Source organism: Budorcas taxicolor, chromosome 4 (assembly GCF_023091745.1).
Source record: "Budorcas taxicolor isolate Tak-1 chromosome 4, Takin1.1, whole genome shotgun sequence".
In the NCBI taxonomy this organism is placed as follows: Eukaryota; Metazoa; Chordata; class Mammalia; order Artiodactyla; family Bovidae; genus Budorcas; species Budorcas taxicolor.
This window is the reverse complement of record NC_068913.1, coordinates 95,974,823-95,993,163: the sequence shown is the minus strand read 5'-3', so window position 1 is coordinate 95,993,163 and position 18,341 is coordinate 95,974,823. Positions and strand designations below refer to the sequence as shown.

The window sequence follows — 18,341 nt, the reverse complement described above, 5'->3', positions numbered from 1 at the left end:
CAGGAAGTAGTTCCAATCTTAACACACACACCCTGCTTCCCTCTGCTTGTTCATCGTGCGGTGTGACATCTGGTCGCTTGTCTCACGTTCCAGCATCAGTGAGAGTTGGATGGCAAGGACTGTGTTTTGTTACCTCTGTGTCCTCAGCATGATGGCTTACTCCTAGTAGGCACCCAGTAAATGTCGACTGAATGAATGGTCGGTGCTCAATAAGCCTTTGTCGAACGAATGAATAGTCCTCCTTGAAACAGCTGCTTCTCTCAGCTCTTTCACTTTCCACCATTCCATCCTGTTTATGTAATTGAAAAAAAGAAGCTAGTTGGTCAGTAGGTCAAGAAACAGTCACCCTGAAAGCAAGGATTTTAAGGAAAAAAAAGTCTGGCAGTTCCATAAACTGTATTCTGTGTATGCTAGAACACAAGAGTTTTACGTTATGGTTGGTACCAGAAAGTCAGGAACAAGAATTTGGACCAAAATGGGAAAATGGGCAAGAAACACTACATTTTTGTCCTGTCGCATATGGATTTCTCATTAGTCTATGTAAGGGAAAACCGGGGGCGGGAAGGGCTCAGCCGTTGCAGCTGTCCACACTCTCGCCCCCCATCATTCTGCCGCCACCGCACCTGGTCCCCAGAGACACCCTCACTTCTTAGCTATGTTGGCTGAGGTATGGACAAATCCCCCTGGTTCAGCAGAGACTAGCCTGGAATCTTTCAAAAGAAGCTTTGCTAGGAAACTAGTGGGAAAAACAAAAGTAAAAACAGGAAACAGTATATAGAAACTATAAAAATACAGAGTGTGAAGGAGAGAAAGAAAGGGAAAGACAGAAAAAAGAAAACCCCTTAGCCTGAGATAACTAAATTGGAGTTTTAGCTTTCCTTAATTTAACAGGCACATATTTTCCCTGGGTTTTTTTTGTTGTTTGTTTTGTTTTGCCACAGTATCGTCTCCCTCTGGGGAACTCATCCTATAGTCCCTCTTTTCAGTCTCTGAATATTTTCCATCTCTCACTGAAGAATCTTCTCTGTCTTCATCTTAGAGTCACTTTTTCTTACCGACAGTGGGGTTACTGATCAGATGGAGCTTACCAACCTGTCTCAGGATAAAGAAGCTCAGGGGTTCCACCTCTGAGTACCCATGCCAAGTGTCCATGACAAAGGTTTTATTTGCCTGGGGTGAAATGAAAAACACAGAAATATCCATGAGTGTTTTAATAACACTATAGAGCTGATCTTTTTATTCTAGGATTTCTTCTTTCTTTTTAATATTAAAATAGCAGATGGAAATCGTGAGGTTTTACTTTTTGTTTATGTCCTTGTCAAAATTAAATGTCGATAATTTTCTGTAGGTATCCCAATTTTAAAAACTTCTTTCTGGTTTCCAAAATCAAAAACTCTGACTAATAGATATTCTGTAAGACGTATATATATACCCTATTTTTTTTATGCTTTGTGAGTCATTTGAAAAAGTATTTTAATATGTAGATTTGTTTTTCAGGCCTCTCAACAGGGCATGCTGTAATTTAACTGTGTTTTCAAGGGCAAATGATACAGGTTTTAAAATCTAATGTTCTCTTCTAAGAAACTAAATAGTTGCTGTAATATAATCCTCACAATAAAAGACAAAAACTGTATGGACATAACAGAAGCAGAAGATATTAAGAAAAGGTGGCATGAATACACAGAAGAACTATACAAAAAAGAGCTTAATGATCCAGATAACCACAACAGTGTGATCACTCACCTAGAGGCAGTCATCTTGGAGTGCAAAGTCAAGTGTGCCTTAGGAGGCATCACTACAAACAAAGCTAGTGGAGGTGATGGAATTCCAACTGAGCTAAAAGATGATGCTGTGAAAGTGCTTCATTCAATATGCCAGCAAATTTGGAAAAGTCAGCAGTGGCCAGCCACAAGACTGGAAAAGGTCAGTTTTCATTCCAATCTCAAAGAAGGGCAATGCCAAAGAATGTTCAAACTATCGCATAGTTGCACTCATCTCACATGCTAGCAAAGCAATGCTCAAAATTCTCCAAGCTAGGCTTTAATAGTACATGAACTGTGAACTTCCAGATGTTCAAGCTGGATTTAGAAAAGGCAGAGGAACCAGAGATCAAATTGCCAACATCCATTGGATCACTGAAAAAGCAAGAGAATACCAGAAAAACATCTACTTCTGCTTCATTGACTATGCTAAAGCCACTGACTATGTGGATCACAACAAACTGGAAAATTCTGAAAGAGATGGGAATACCAGACCACCTGACCTGCCTCCTGTGAAACCTGTATGCAGGTCAAGAAGCAACAGTTAGAACTGGATATGGAACAACACACTGGTTCCAAATTGGGAAAAGAGTACATCAAGGCTATATATTGTCACCCTGCTCATTTAATTTATATGCAGAGTACATTATGAGAAACATCAGGCTGGATGAAGCACAAGCTGGAATCAAGATTGCTGGGAGAAATATCAACAACCTCACATATGGAGATGACACCACCCATATGGCAGAAGGTGAAGAGGAACTAAAGAGCCTCTTGATGAAAGTAAAAGAGGAGAATGAAAAAGCTGGCTTAAAAGTCAGCATTCAAAAAATGAAGACCATGGCATCCAGTCTCATCCCTTCATGGCAAACAGATGGGGAAACAATGGAAACAGTGGCAGACTTCATTTTCTTGGGCTTCAAAATCAGTGCAGATGGTGATTGCAGCCATGAAATTAAAAGATACTTCCTCCTTGGAAGAAAAGCTATGACCAACCTAGACAGTGTATTAAAAGCAGAGACATTACTTTGCCAACAAAGGTTCATCCAGTCAAAGCTATGGTTTTTCCAGTAGTTATGTGTGGATATGAAATTTGGACCATAAAGAAGGCCAAGCACTAAAGAATTGATATTTTTGAACTGTGGTGTTGTAGAAGACTCTTGAGAGTCTCTTAGACTGCAAGGAGTTCAACCAGTCAAACCTAAAGGAAATCAGTCCTGAATATTCATTGAAAGGACTGATGCTGGAGCTGAAGCACCAATACTTTGGCCACCTGATTCAAAGAGCCGACTCATTAGAAAAGACCCTGATGCTGGGGAAGATTGAAGGTAGGGGGAGAGGGGAATGATAAGAGGATGAGATGGTTGGATGGCATCACCAACTCGATGGACATGAGTTTGAGCAAGCTCCAGGAGATGGTGAAGGATAGGGAAGCCTGGCGTGCTGCAGTCCATGGGGTCAGAAAGAATCAGACACAACTGAGTGACGAACAGCAAACCACAAAATCCTCATTCTAGATATTTATTTACTGGTTGAATATCAGTAAATGTGTCCTCCATGTGCGAGGTCCTGGGTGAAAACAAATTTGAGGAAGTTATCATTCCTACTCTCAAGGAAATCCTAGACTAGAAAAGAAGGTCAAGGTATAAACAATAGTGCAGGGTTCAATCCTCTAGGAGCCAGAGAGAAAGTAGCTAATTTCACCCTGGACACCTTTATAGAGGAAGTGAAGTTTTACACATGGACAGTTGACAATTTGCTAAGACTGGAAACCTGAGTGAACCTGGTTCATTTGGAGAACATTTGGGCAACTTCAACCCAAGAACATGTGGGAGAGAACAGAAAATGAGGCTGGAGAGATATTACCCAGTTCTAATCTCAGATTCCACTGCTACCTGTCACTGAACATCTGCTTTTCATACTTGTAGGCCAGAAAAAAAGCCCGAGCAAGAAAGTTGTATTTTGTAATGTCTTTATTCATTAGCCTTCCCTCTCTTAATGGCTTTTGAAAATGCCACTGAAATTTAATATGGGTAAATGCCTTGTACTTGGATTCAGATTTACTACCAAAGCACAGGACAGGGGAGACCTGACAGGTTTTTACTGACCATAAACTTTCCCTGAGCCCGTGATACACCCCAGCTGCCGTGAGAGCAGATGCCATTACGGTGACATCTGTGAAGCTTCAACTCAAGGGGAGTTGCAGGAAAGACCTGCCAAACCAGGTCCTGACCTGGCAACATCTGGGCAGTGTGCTCAGGTCTGCGTGCCGTTTTTTAGGGATTGCATAGATAAAATCTAGAGGGCATCCAGAGAAGACAGCCTTCAAATCATCATGTAAAGGAGAAAATTAAAAAGGAGAAAAGAGCTGCCTTTAGTTATTTTAATGGCTTGCTTGAGGCAGGGTGGAATGGTTCATTCTAGGTTGTATCAGTGGACTGGGTGGAAATTAGATCAATTTTGGCTCAATGTCGGAAATCATTTTCAAGAGCTTTTTTGCTAATTGCATAGTGCTATGAGATTATTTTGACAAAATATGGAAATGTTTTGACAGAACATGATAACCATCTTCACCTGTGGAGAAGCTGTAGTGAGGAGCCCTGTTGGACCTCTAGAGCTCCTTCCATCTTTAAATTCAATTAAATTTTAGAATTTGTTCTAATTGTTAAAGTATATTGTCCCTTTCCCAACATTAACCCAATTATTTGTGAATTTTCTTATTTTTTAGTATCTGACCAGAAGGATACCACAAAACCCAAGGTATCAGCATGTCAAGTCAAGACTAGACACTGGTGAGTAAAGATTAGCAAATTACAACTTTAAAAAAAATCTTAATAGCTGATTACTGACAAAAAGCAGTATGTCATGCCTGATACAAATCATAGCTAAAAGTTTCTCACTGTCTTGTCTAATGTCTTTCTGAGTTCAGGACTTATGCAAGCTATTTTTCAGATTATCTTTAAAAACTCCATTCACATTATTGAGCTCACTATAAATTGCAAAACTGATTTTAAAAAATTGTTTAATAAGTTACAGGACTGAGGCTAATAAAAATATCAGGACGTCATCTCTATCTTGGAAGACCTTTAAGTATATTAAGCAATTTAAGTATATTGCTTAAAACTGGTAGTAATCGATTATACTTTGTGAATGTTTGTTCAACTCCCTATTTGCAGAGTGTAGCTACATGCAAGGTTCTGGGCTATGGGACATGTAAAGATGAGTGTGAACTGTTGATTATTGCAATCAAAGAGCTTAGATTCAAGTGGAGGCAGACAGACTTGAATGAGTAACTAAAATACCAGACAAAATTAAATTAGTGCTGCAATTCAGGTAAAATGAAATTTAAGAGTGTATTACTGCTTATTTCCATGCTGTTGACATTTTTCAGTGTCAGGATGAAAACCACTCCCCAAGCCCCTGGTGGATTTGCAGTCTTGTGAGATTTTGATTGTTTGTTTAGTTTTTTTCAACCTGTTAAAGTCTGCTGTGGAAAATCCATCCTATTAAGATGGTTTTGCTAGTAGATTGGAGTGCCACATGCCTTTAGCAATACTGAATTTTCTACCACTCAAGACAACTAAGAAAATAAACTGAGATGTTGACTGTTTAAATCTCATTCATTTTCTTTCTCTTTCTCCTAGTCTTCTTCAAAATTATTGTCTTCTGTTATGCATTTTTCCCCATATAAAATGGACTTAAATGTTTTAAATGAGCCTGCTTTGCAGATACTTTCTTGGGACCATTCTTTCAAACATTTTTGTGCTGTTCAGATATCTGTCCTTGCAAATATCCTGTTTTATGGGAGGAGGTAAAAAATGTTATCTCTGTCTTTGAGGAAGAGGAAATCTTAGTCCAGAGATTACGTGATTTACTTAGAGTTCAATAAAGGAGACAGAACTAGGATTTGTGTGCAGGATAATAGAAGTCAACTTTGGAAACCTGGCCTGAGTTCCTGTGTACTGTGTCTTTGGCCACGCTGTCCCAGTCATTTCCTCCAGCCTCATTTCTTCTACCACCAATGCCCTCAGCTCCTGCATCTCTACCTTTCTCCCCATAATTGCAACTGTGACCCACCCTTCTGGAAAAAGTTATTCTGAGAGGCAAGTACTTTTTATTAAAAATACCATATTTTCTCTGAGAAGTACAGATAATGTTTTAAAGACTGCTTAATGCTTTCTTTTGGAGCCTTCTTAAAATTAAAATTTGTAAGAGCTGAGATGTTTTTCAGCTATATAGATTTATTTATAACATCTTTTTTTTTTTCCTCCAGGAAATTGAATTGTGTTTTCTGAATGAAAACCCATTTCTTTCTCTTCAGTTCCTCAACTCATAACCAAAGTTTGACTCAGTTATGATATCTGAAAATAATTCAGTTTTTTGGAAATTGAGATATTTGTATCTTCTTTTTACAATACAAAGTAATTGCCTGTATCCTTTTATATTCTGAGATTTTTTAATCTGGTGTTTTTGTTAATTAAACTTCTTAGTGTCTGTACATAGTGTTAGTCACTAAGTTGTATCCAACTCTTTGTGACCCCATGGACAGTAGCCCACCAGGCTCCTCTGTCCATTCTTGCCTGGAATTCTCCAGCAAGAATACTAGAGTGGGTTGCCCTTCCCTTCTCCAGGGGATCTTCCCAACCCAGGGGTCGAACCCAGGTCTCTTGCATTGCAGGTAGATTCTTCACCGTCTGGGCTTTTGAGGTCATTGTAGAGTCACATGGAATGGTAAGAAATAAAACAGAGATTCCATATACTTTACCTAGTTTCCTATAGTAACATCTTGCAAAACGATACTGCACTACCCCAACCATGATATTGACATTGATAGATAGAGTCTGGATACAGAACTTTTCTTCCATGACCACAAGGATGCTTCATATCCACTTTCCACCCTCACCTGCTGCTTAACCCCTGGCTCCCACCGATCTGTTCTTCACTTCTATAATTTTGTCATTTCACAACTTCTATATAGATGGAATCATACAGTATATAACTTTGACTGGATTTTTTTCCTCAGGAAGTTCTCTGGAGATTTAACCAGGTTATTGCATGTATTAGTAGTTCATCCCTTTTTATTCCTGAGTGGTGGCTCAGATGCTAAAGAGCTTCTCTGCAGTGCAGGAGACCCAGGTTCTATCCCTGGGTTGGGAAGATTCCCTGGAGAAGGAAATGGCAACCCACTCCAGTATTCTTGCCTGGAAAATCCCATGGATGGAGGAGCCTGGCAGGTTACAGTCCGTGGGGTTGCAAAGAGTTGGGCACAACTAAGCGACTTCACTTCTTAGGAATAGTCCATAGTATGGATGCACCATGGGCTTCACAGGTGGCAGAGTGCTACAGAATCCGCCTGCCAGTGCAGGCGATGCAGGAGACTCGGGTTCAATCTCCTGGAGGAGGAAATGGCAACCCTCTCCAGTATTCTTGCCTGGGAAGTTCCATGGACAGAGGAGCCTGGTGGGCTACTATCCATGGGATTGCAGAGTCGTGAGTTTAATCATTTTCCTAGTGAAGGACATTTGAATTGTTTCCCCTTTTTGATTGTTACAAGTAAATGTGCTATAAACATTTGAATACAGATTTTTGTGTGAAAATAAGCCTTCATTTCTCTGGGATTAGTGCCCAGAAGTGCAGTTACTAGGTTGTTTGGCAGTTGCATTTGTAGCGTTTTAAGAAACTGCCAAACTGTTTTCCAGAGTGACTGGGCCATTTTACACTCCCATGAGCAGTGTGATCCAGTTTCTCCATATCCTTAGCATTTGGTGGTGTTGCCATTTTTAATTTTAGCCATTCTGATAGATGTGTAGCAGCATATCATTGCCCTTGTGTTTTGCATTTCTCTAATGACTTATGTTGAATATCTCTTTGTGTGCTTATTTGCCGTCTACATATCTGTATTTCATCTTCACTGAAATGTTTGTCTTTTTTGCCTGTGTTCTGATTGGATTGCTTGCTTTTTAGTTGTTGAGTTTTGAGTGTTCTTTATATATCCTAGCTACTAGTCCTTTGTTGGATACATGGTTTGCGAATAGTTTCTGCCAGTCTGTAGCCTGTTGTTTTTATCCTCCTACAGGGTCTTTCAAACAGCAAAAGTTTTTAATCTGGGTAAAGTCCAGGATATCAGTATTTCCTTTTATGGATCCTACTTTTGTTGTCAGGCCTAAGAATGCTTTGCCTAACCTAGAGCCCAAGGATTTTCTATCATAATTTTTTCTAAAAGTTATGTATTTTAGGTTTATATGTAAGTCCCTGATACATTTTGAGGTAATTTCTGTATAAGATGTGCAACTTAGATTGAGATTAACTTTTGCTTGCAGATGTCCAATTACTCTACACCATTTGTTTAAAAGGTTGCATTTCCTCCATTGGATTGTATGTTCACCTTTGTCAAAAACCAGTGGGCATATTTATGTGGATCTATTTCTTGTTTCTGTATTCTGTTCCATTGATTTTTTTAAAAAATTAAGTTATTTATTTTACTTTACAATATTATATTGGTTTTGCTATACAATGACTTGAATCCGCCATGGTGTACGTGTGTTCCCCATCCTGAACCCCGCTCCCACCTCCTTCCCCATCCATCCCATCCCTCTGGGTCATCCCAGTGCACCAGCCCCAAGCACCTGTATCACGCATCGAACCTGGACTGGCGATTCGTTTCACATATGATAATTCACATGGTTCAATGCCATTCTCCCATATCATCCCGCCCTTGCCCTCTCCCACAGAGTCCAAAAGACTTAATACATCTGTGTCTCTTTTGCTGTCTTGCATACAGGGTTATTGTTACATCTTTCTAAATTCCATATATATGCGTTGTATACTGTATTGGTGTTTTTCTTTCTGGCTTACTTCACTCTGTATAATAGGCTCCAGTTTCATCCACCTCACTAGAACTGATTCAAATGTATTCTTTCTAATGGCTGAGTAATACTCCATTGTGTGTATGTACCACAGCTGTCTTATCCATTCATCTGCTGATGGACATCTAGGTTGTTTCCATGTCCCATTGATTTGTGTGTCTATCCCTTTGCCGATAACAGTCTTCATTACCATAGCTGTATATAGTAAATTGGATATTGGTTAGATGGATTATCCCCACTTTACTTTTCTTTACGAAATTACTTTACTACTCTAATTCCTTTGCCTTTTTCCATGTAAACTGTAGAATAATCTTATTTACACTTTAAAAATATTGATATACATTTGATAGGAATTTCATTCAACCTGTCTTATCAATTTGGGGAAAATTGACATGTTCCTATGTTGAGTCTTACATTCCATTAATATGCTCTTTCTCTCCATAGACTTGACTCTTTGTTTCTTTCATCAGCATTGTACAGTTTTCTGCATATAAATCCTATACATGTTTTGTTGGATTGACAGATAAGTATTTCTCTTTTTCTGAGCAATTTTAAATAGTATTATATTTTTAAATTTCCATGTCCACGTTTTCATTGCTATCATATAGAAATACAGCTTAATTTTGTGTATTTAACTTGTATCCAGAGATGTTGCTAAAAGTACTTATTAGGTAAGGGAGGAGTTTTTGGTAGATTCCTTGGGCTTTTCTATATAGACAATCATGTCATCTAAAAAAAGAAAGTTTTATTTCTTCCTTTCCAGTCTACATGTGTTTATTTCCTTTTATTACCTTATTGCACTGAAATGGCAACCCACTCCAGTGTTCTTGCTTAGAGAATCCCAGGGATGGGGGAGCCTGGTGAGCTGCTGTCTATGGGGTCGCACAGGGTCGGACACGACTGAAGCGACTTAGCCACACACACACACACACACACACACACACACACACACACACACACACGTCAGAATTGGCAGAACTATGTTAAATGAGTGATCGGAGCAAACATCCTTATCTTTACCCCAGACTTAGAGGGAAATCATTGTCTTTCATCATTAAGGATAATGTTAGCTGTATCAGGTTGAGGGAGTTTCCTCCTGTTCCTATTTTTCTAAGAGTTTTAATCCCGAATGACAATTGAATTTTATTGAATACTTTTTTACTACCTCAATTGATATAATCATATGTATTTTTGCTTTATCTTGATAATATAGTGGATTACTTTTACTGATTTTTAAATATTGTACTAGTTTTGCATTCATTGAGTAAACCTCACTTAATCATGGTATAATAAATCTTATTATATATTACTGAATTCTATTTATTATTTCATTAAAGATTTTTGTGTCTGTATTCATGAGGGACATTGGTTTGTAGTTTTGGCTTGTTTTTTGGATTGTCTTTGTCTGTTTTTAGTATTGTTGTAATACTGGTCTCATAAAATGAGTTGGGAAGTATTCCCTCCTGTTCTGTTCTTCTGGAAGAGATTGTGTATTATTAGTGTCAATTCTTTCTTAAATATTTGGTAGACTTCTCCAATAAAACTGTTACGCCTGGAGACTTTTTTGAGAGTTTTTAAATTTTGAATTTAATGTTTTAATAGGTAAGGGGATATTCAAATTGTTTGTTTCATAGTAGATGAGTTGTGGGTTTGTGTTTTTTGAGGAATTAGTACATTTCATCCAAGGTTTCAAATTTATGTGCATAGAGTTGTTTGTAGCGTTTCCTTGTTATCCTTCTGATATCTGTAATGTCTGAAGTGAAGCCTCTCTTTTATTACTGACATTGGTAATTTGTGTCTTTTTTTTCTTCACTACAGATTTATCCATTTTATTGATCTTTTCAAAGAACCAGCTTTTGGTTTCATCAATTTTCTCTGTGTTTTCTGTTTTAAATTTTATTGTTTTTTCTCTTTATGATTTCTTTTCTTCTGCTTGCTTTGGGTTTATTTTGCTCTTGTTTCTAGATTCTTGAGGTAAGCATTCAGATTATTGATTAAAGATTTTTTCTCTTTTTCATGCATATAGTTAGTAATACAAATTTCTCTCAGCACTGATTAATAGCTGTGTCTCAAAAATTTTTATGTGTTGAATTTTCATTTTCATTCACTTCAGTGTATCTTTTTACCTCTCTTAAGACTTCTTTGATCCATGGATTATTTAGAAGTATGTTATTTAGTTACAAGTATTTGGAGATTTTCCTGTTATCTTTCTGTTAATGACTTCTAGTTTAATACCACTGTGGTTAGAGAATGTACTCTGTATATATTATTTTTTTTAATGTATTGAAACATATACCAAGGGTATATGTTCCATGGGTACTTGAAAAGAGGCATAGTTTTGCTTAGTGAATTCTTTTTTTCATGATATTGTGAGATATCTTCTTTTATCTTTTCCTTTCTAAGTAGAGAGCTTCCTTTAACCATTCTCTAGGATAGGTCTACTGATAACAAAGTCTCTTAGTTTTCCTTAATGAGAATGTCTTAATTTCTTTTCTTTCCTAAAGGGTATCTACTCTTCTATATTTTCCTAAAGGCTATCTTCTCTTCTTTCCTAAAGGGTATCTTCTCTTCTTTATTTTCCTAAAGGGTATCTTCTCTTCTATTCCAGTTGACAGTTCTTTTCTTCCAGCACTTGAAAAATATTGTGCCACTTTCTTCTGGACACCTGATTTTTGATGAGAAATCTCCTGTTATTCAAACTGTTTTTCCCATATAGGTCAGGTGTCATTTTTCTGTTGCTGCTTTTGAGATTTCTTTCTTTAGTTTTCAGAAGTTTGACTATGATAACATCTTGCTGTGAATTTCTTTGGAGTAAACGCCAAACAGTATTTCCTTTTATTATAAATCTGAAGTTTATGTTACTTGCCAAATTTGATGGTGTTGAAAGTGTTAGTCTCTCAGTCGTGTCTGACTCTGCAACCCCATGGACTGTAGCCTCTGTCCATGGAATTCTCCAGGCAAGAATACTGCAGTAGATTGCCATTCCCTTCTCCAGATCTTCCCAACCCAGGCATCAAACCTGGGTCTCCCAAATTGCAGGCAGATTCTTTACCGTCTGAGCCACCAGGGACTGAAAACAAATTTGAAAAGGTTTCAGCAGTTATATCTTTGAGTGCATTTTCAGCCTCTTTCTCCTCCATTTTGGTACTCTGATAGCATCTCATCACAGCCCAACAAAGATGAAAATCAAGATTCCCCATCTGGCCTTTGTGGGCAGGTAAGGGTAAGACACAGCTTTTTTTGTGGAATGCAACTGGAATAAGGCAGTTATTATCTGATAGTTTTCTGTCTTGCTGTCCTTTTAGGAATTTTTTCATCTGTTGGTGTTTTTGGATTTCTGGCTTCTTCAGCTCCAAGTTGAGGGTAATGAGACAAAAACTAAACACACACACACCCAGGTAGCTCAACCATTATGTCATTGCTCAGGTCCCAAAGTCCCTAGCCAATCTGCCTTCCTTGCTCCACATATCAGTCTTTTTATGTCTGTTTTATATATAATGTCCAGTATTTTTTTTAATTTTAAGTATAGTTGATTTATAATGTCATGTTAGTTTCTAGTGTATAGCAATGACTCAGTTTTATACATATATGTATGTATACATAAAACATATTTTCTTTTTCAGATTCTTTTCCATTATAGGTTATTATAAGCTATTGAATATAGTTGCCTGTGCTATACAGTAGGACCTTGTTTATCTATTTTATATATAGTAATATGTAGCTTCTAATCCCAAACTCTTAATTTACCCCATCCAGGATTTTCTTTTTCTATTCAGTCTTTTTTTCTAACTGGGTATGTTTTCTTAAATTCAGACATAATTTACATACCATAAAATTCAACCTTTACAAATGTACAATTCAGACATTTTTAGAACATTCACAAGGTTGTCAAACCATCAATACTATCTAACTGTAGAATATTTCTGTGTGTGTGTGTGCATGCACGCTCAGTCGTGTCCGACTCTTCACAGCCCCATGGAGCCTGCAACTGTAGCCTGCCAGGCTCCTCTGTTCATGAGATTTTCCAGGCAGGAATACTGGAGTGGGTTTCTGTTTCCTTCTCCAGGAGAATCTTCCCAACTCAGGGATCAAACCCATATCTGTTGCATCTCCTGCATTTGCAGGTGGATTCTTTACCACTAGTGTCCCCTGGATATTTCTGTCATCCCATAAAGAAACCCCATACCCAAAGCAGTAATTTCCTATGCCTTATTTTTACCAGTTCCTGGGAATCACTAATCTGTGTTTTGTATCTATGACTTTGCCTCTTCTGAATATTTCGTAAAAATGCAATCATACAACATGTGACCTTTGTGTGAGACTTCTTTCACTTAGCATAATGTTTTCAAGGTTCATCATTGTTCTAGCATGTGTCAATACTTTATTTTAATGCTAAACAATATTCTTTTATATAGCTATTCCTGATGTCTCAGATGGTAAAGAATCCACCTGCTGTGCGGGAGACCTGGGTTTGACCCCTGAGTTGGGAAGATTCCCTGGAGGAGGGCATGGCAGCCCACTCTAGTATTTTTGCCTGGGGAATCCCCATGGACAGAGGAGCCTGGTGCGCTACAGTCCATGGGATCACAAAGAGTTGGACACAACTGAGCGACTAAGCACAGCACCACAGTTGGTGTATCTTCTCATCATTTGATAGATATTTGGTTTATTTATGTTTTTTGACCATAATGCTGCTAAAACATTAGCATACATGTTTTTGTGTGAACTTGTTTTCAGTTCTCTTGGTTATATATCTAGAAGTTGAATTCTTGGTCAGATGTTAAGTCTGTGGTCAGATGTTAATTTTTTGAGGAACTGCCAAACTGTGTTCCAAAGCAGCTGCACTTTGCATTCCCATCAGCAGTGTAGGAGGGCTCTTTTTTCTCCACATCCTCAACAATACTTGTTGTTGTCCATCGTTTTGATTATAGTCATCTTTGTGGGTGTGAAGTGGTATTTTCATTGTGGTTTTGATTTGCATTTTCCTAATGAGTAATGATGTTGAGCACCTTTTAATGTGCTTATTGGCAATTATACATCTCCTGTGGAGAGATGGCTATTCATATCCTTGGCCTGTTTTCTTTTTTTAGTTGGGTTGTTTTTCTTTTTATTGTTGAGTTACAAGAATTCTGTTATATACCCTGGATAGTAGACCCTTATCTGAAGGATAATTTCAGATATTTCCTCCTATTTTGTGGGTCATCTGGGGATTTTCTTGTACTTAGCTGGAGGAGTAGAGAAAAGTACATCCTACCTCATCTTCCTGGAAGCAGAAGTCTAGTTTTATAATACCTTTGGAAGGACCAAAGTATGCTTCATTGCCGGAAACCCAGTGTATTTTAAAGTCAGTATGGAAGAAATGTAATTCTAGTGTTCGATTTTTTGTTTCAGATTTTAAAAATTATGTTAAAGTCAGTTTAAGGGAAAGATTTTCATTTATTCTATTCATTTTTGTGTGTGTGTGACTTACCTCTCTGTATATTCAGTACAGCAGCCTGTGGGTTATGAGCCAGGATACGGATCTCTTTAGCCCTCTGGCTAGCCGTCAGGGCCTGAGACAGCCCAAACCTCGGTGTTGTGTCCAAATGTTATCACTTATGTGTGTCTGCCATAAGGTGAAAAGTGTGAGGAATCCTGGCTGTGAAAACACCAGACTGACTTTAAAGGTCAAGTAAGAGTAAGGAATTCCTGTCTGAGGTATGATTTTAAGCTCTGCAGTCAGAGCAGTAGAAATAGGCACAGGAACAAATGAGCATTTCTTATTTCTAGGCTAAATAGGTGGGTCTTTAATCTTTTCTTACCAAACAGTGAGCAACTCAGAGTTAATCCCGAGAAATCAAGAATTTTGTGGCATCTCCAATCTTCACCCAAATTGCCTTCTACTGAGTTCTTCAAAGCCAGATATCTTCTTCCTGGGTAAAGATAATATTTTATTTCTGTCCTTCTGACACTACTTCTCTTATAAATTCAAACACCATTGTATAGCCATGGCTAGAAATATCAGAATTATTTTGAACTTCAAATATTTCTTTTGTTCCATAGGTGCCTGAGTGTATCTTCCCAGCTCCCCAGCACTGCCAGACTGTGCCCGGAATGGATTATGCTTGCGATGAAATCCCTGCCGGCACTTTGTTCGGTCACCACCGCAGGGTCCTTGTGTATTCTCAAGCACCCTCTCTGGCTTCCTGCTCTGTAGCCCTGCAGGCTGATTAAGGGACAATTTCCAAACCACAGGGCTCTTCCTTTGTTAGCCTCCTAAACGCTTTCATTTCTGGCATTATTCTCTCATTTCAATCTATATTCAATCTAATTTCAAATTTCTTTAGCTCTCTAAAAGTCCATAGACTATCTCCACTCAGTCTTTTCTAGCTATTTTTAATTTTTTAAAAATTCATCTTACTTTTCTTATCTCCATACAAACTAGTCATTTTCTTTTTTTCTTCTTAGTCTTTACTTTTCCTGAATATCTGCTAATAGCCTTGATCCTAAGCACTGAAACTCATTACAGACTAGGTACTCTTCATCTCTACTTGGTATTTAATTCTGTTTCTTATGCCAAAGGAAGAAATGTATGTGAAAGCCTTTTACAAACCAGAAAGCACTATGCGCTCGTGTAACTTATTGAGATTAACAAAGGACCTCTGTGCCTCTTTTCACGCTTTCTGCTCCTTCCGAGCCAAAAGAACTTCTCCATAGAGGAGGGAAATATTGAAGAAAAATAAAGCAGTGGAATTGTCTCTTAGCAACTGAGTTCCTGCCTTATAAATCTTAACCACTTTAGATTACTGCTGCTCAAAATCACTTGCTTTTCTTACTGGCTCAGTACAAATAAGGTTATTACATTATAGGAAAACAAAGGAAAAACTCTAATGAATGAACCCCTCAGTTCGTTGATTATGCTGTATCTTTGCTTAGCAATATCAATATAGTTGAGTTGTCTCTTTCTCTTGATTCCACTTGTAAAACCTTTTTATATATCTTTTTTTTGCAACTTAAATTATTAACTAAGTAGAGGCTAAATATCACCGTATACATTTCTATTACCTGAGTCCTGAAACAATATAGGTCATTTAAGTAGTGTGTAACATATATGTACTGTATATAAATAAAGTTGTGTATAGCTTAGAGAAAATCAGGCATCCAAAAACTCAAAGCAAATTGGGGTATTATTATTTACATTATAATATGATCCATTATAAGGATTCTTCAGCTAGTAGATCTTCATAGTATTTCTCATTTAGCGAGTATTTTTGAGTGCCTCCAACCCTAGACAGTGGAAAGGATGAAGATATTCTGTGCGTGTGTGCGTCTGTCTGTGTGTGTGTGTAAATAGTTATTTGGGGCTTTCAGTATAATAAGATAGATAAGACTTACACACAAATAAGGCAGTACAATGATAAATGCCTTGTGAGTGGTAAGCTGAGTGCTGTAGAAGTTCAGAGGAGGGAAAGGTCACTTCCAGCTGGGTGAGCTATTATGATTATGTGGGCAAGGTGACATGTTAGAGAGCCAAAGACCCACAGAGAGTTTGTCAAGTTTAGTAATTAAGGCAAGATTGAAGAGGTAGGTAAGATGTTGGCGCCTTCAGTAGTAGAGCAAGGAGTTTAAACTTCAGTCAGTAAGCAGTGGGGAGCCACTAACTTTCTTTTTTAATCAAAGTCTTGTCTAGGAAAATTTATCTGGCAGTAATGTGTAATTTCAATTAAAAAAATTATTCTGTTGATAGTCTTTGGCCTCCTTACTTTTGTATAAAATAAAAATGTGTTTATAAATAAGTCAATTATAGAATTGATTCATTTGTATTCTGTTTAAAAGGTAGTCAAAAAGCTGTTTTCAGATGAAATCAGATCCAGTAAGGTGAGCTGCTTAGTTAAGATACAAGCAGTACATGAAGTGGGGTAAAAATACTACTTTTCATACTTTCTAAAATCATTTTTAGGGATTTCTTTTGTATTGATTAGTCATTTCTCCAATTGAAGCAATGCAGAAATCTTCCATTTTCTTTTATTTCCCCCCTACAGGAGAGAATGAATAGCCATAATGAAAAAAGCTTCTTATCAATAGCACTCTTAGATTTATTCCTAATTTTGCCAAGTATTTGTACACCTCTGCAAAAGACTTTGCTTCTCTGTCTTCTCCTTTAGTGGAAAAAATAATCAGTAGGAATGAAAACATACCTCACAGGGTCATTGTGAGGCTCTGCTGGTACAAAGATGAAGTGCTGTGTAAATATTCTGAAAATGTTGTTAACTGACTGAGAAATGGATTTTAGACACATTGTTAGTAGAAACTGCTATAGACTGGAAATGCAGTGTTTTAATAATAAAGACTATATGATAAGGTTGGCTATTGTTTCCCATGCATAGCATGCCTCAGGGAATTTGAGAGCATGAAATGGTTCCCACCTGCTACTATGAAGAAAGTAACACTTCCTACATATTTACCTCACAGTGAAATCATGTTTTTAAAACAGCACAGCTAGAGAATCAGTGTGTCTCTATGAGCCATGTTAGAAACCAGGAGGTTGGGAATACTAATCTTGACTTAGTTACTAACTTGCTCTCTCCGGACAAGTCAGTGGACCTTTTGTACCTCAATTTTTCGACAATTCTGGAAGGAGACCTGAAGCTTCTCCAGCGAAAAGAAACTAACTGCCACGTCAACAGCCTGGCACTGTAATGGGCCCAGGAACGTGCTCCTATAAAGTCGTTTAAGAATAAGACTGTGGGACAGTGAAGAGCATGCCATTTGCCCTGTCTTCTAACCTAAGTACTGACCAGTTGGGTTCCTGCCCAAGTGCAGACTTGCACAGGAGAGGCTGTGAGTCTGGGAAGGATTCACGGTTTCCACTGTGGAGATCCGGTCAACATCTCAGGTTCATTCCAGCCTGAAGAACCTAGAAAAGATTATATTTGATTCCAGCCTCGGTCTTTGGTCCTTTCTGGATTTCTTCTGAGGTGTTCTCAGTGTCTGTCTTGAGAAGCCTCAGGCCTTCTGAGCAGCCCTACTACTGTCACGTCTCTCTGAGCTTTTGGAAGGATACAGTCTGGGTTCAGGACTACACTGAATCAGTCCTGCTCTTCGGTTCTGATCTGGGGACTGTGTGTTGTCAGATGAAAAAAGAATATTCTAACTCAGTGAAATTTTATTCCATGATGGTATAGATTTAGTAATAACAAGTGATGTAAGTTGTTTTTTGAAAATGTGCTTTGGGTTTCAGAGAAATAATTTTCTTTCTCTGCTTGTCACCTACACATGAAGAAAAGTTCAGAACAGTGCTTATACCATTAATCGGAAGCATTTCTTTTACCCAAAGTTTGTGACTGAAACTGACTAGTTGCTCTCAAGGCTTAAAAGTTAGGAGCACAGTTTTAGAAATGAAAAATTATTTTTAATGTTTTCCTTTTTTTTTTTTTGCTATACATGTGAGGTGCCAGATAGAGCTTGCTGTGCTGAATTGAATCAAATTGAAGCATGCTCGGTAAAAAAATAATAGCCCCTGGCTTGAGAACCAGACTTTAGTTCATTCGGAAACCATAAGGATCCTGGCCCAGTTTTAATGCATGAAAACTCTCCAAACCACCTTGGCTAGAACCTAGTGTTATAGAACCAGGCCATAAAACATGAGGGTGGAGGACTCCCCACAGTGCTGAGGATCTGCTGTGATTTCTCAGCAAATCAAATCCATGGTGAATACTGGTGTACAGACTGTGTG

At 38.0% G+C, this 18,341-nt stretch overlaps 1 protein-coding gene across 1 annotated transcript in view; it reads left to right on the top strand.

Annotated features, from left to right (window-relative positions):
- The window catches only part of CEP41 (centrosomal protein 41), a 45,778-nt gene that overhangs the window by 10,822 nt on the left and 16,615 nt on the right, over window positions 1–18,341 (top strand). The window contains exon 2 of the mRNA XM_052638996.1: window positions 4,489–4,552. Within this exon, the coding sequence (XP_052494956.1) occupies window positions 4,489–4,552 (64 nt within the window). The remainder of the gene's footprint in view (window positions 1–4,488; window positions 4,553–18,341) is intronic.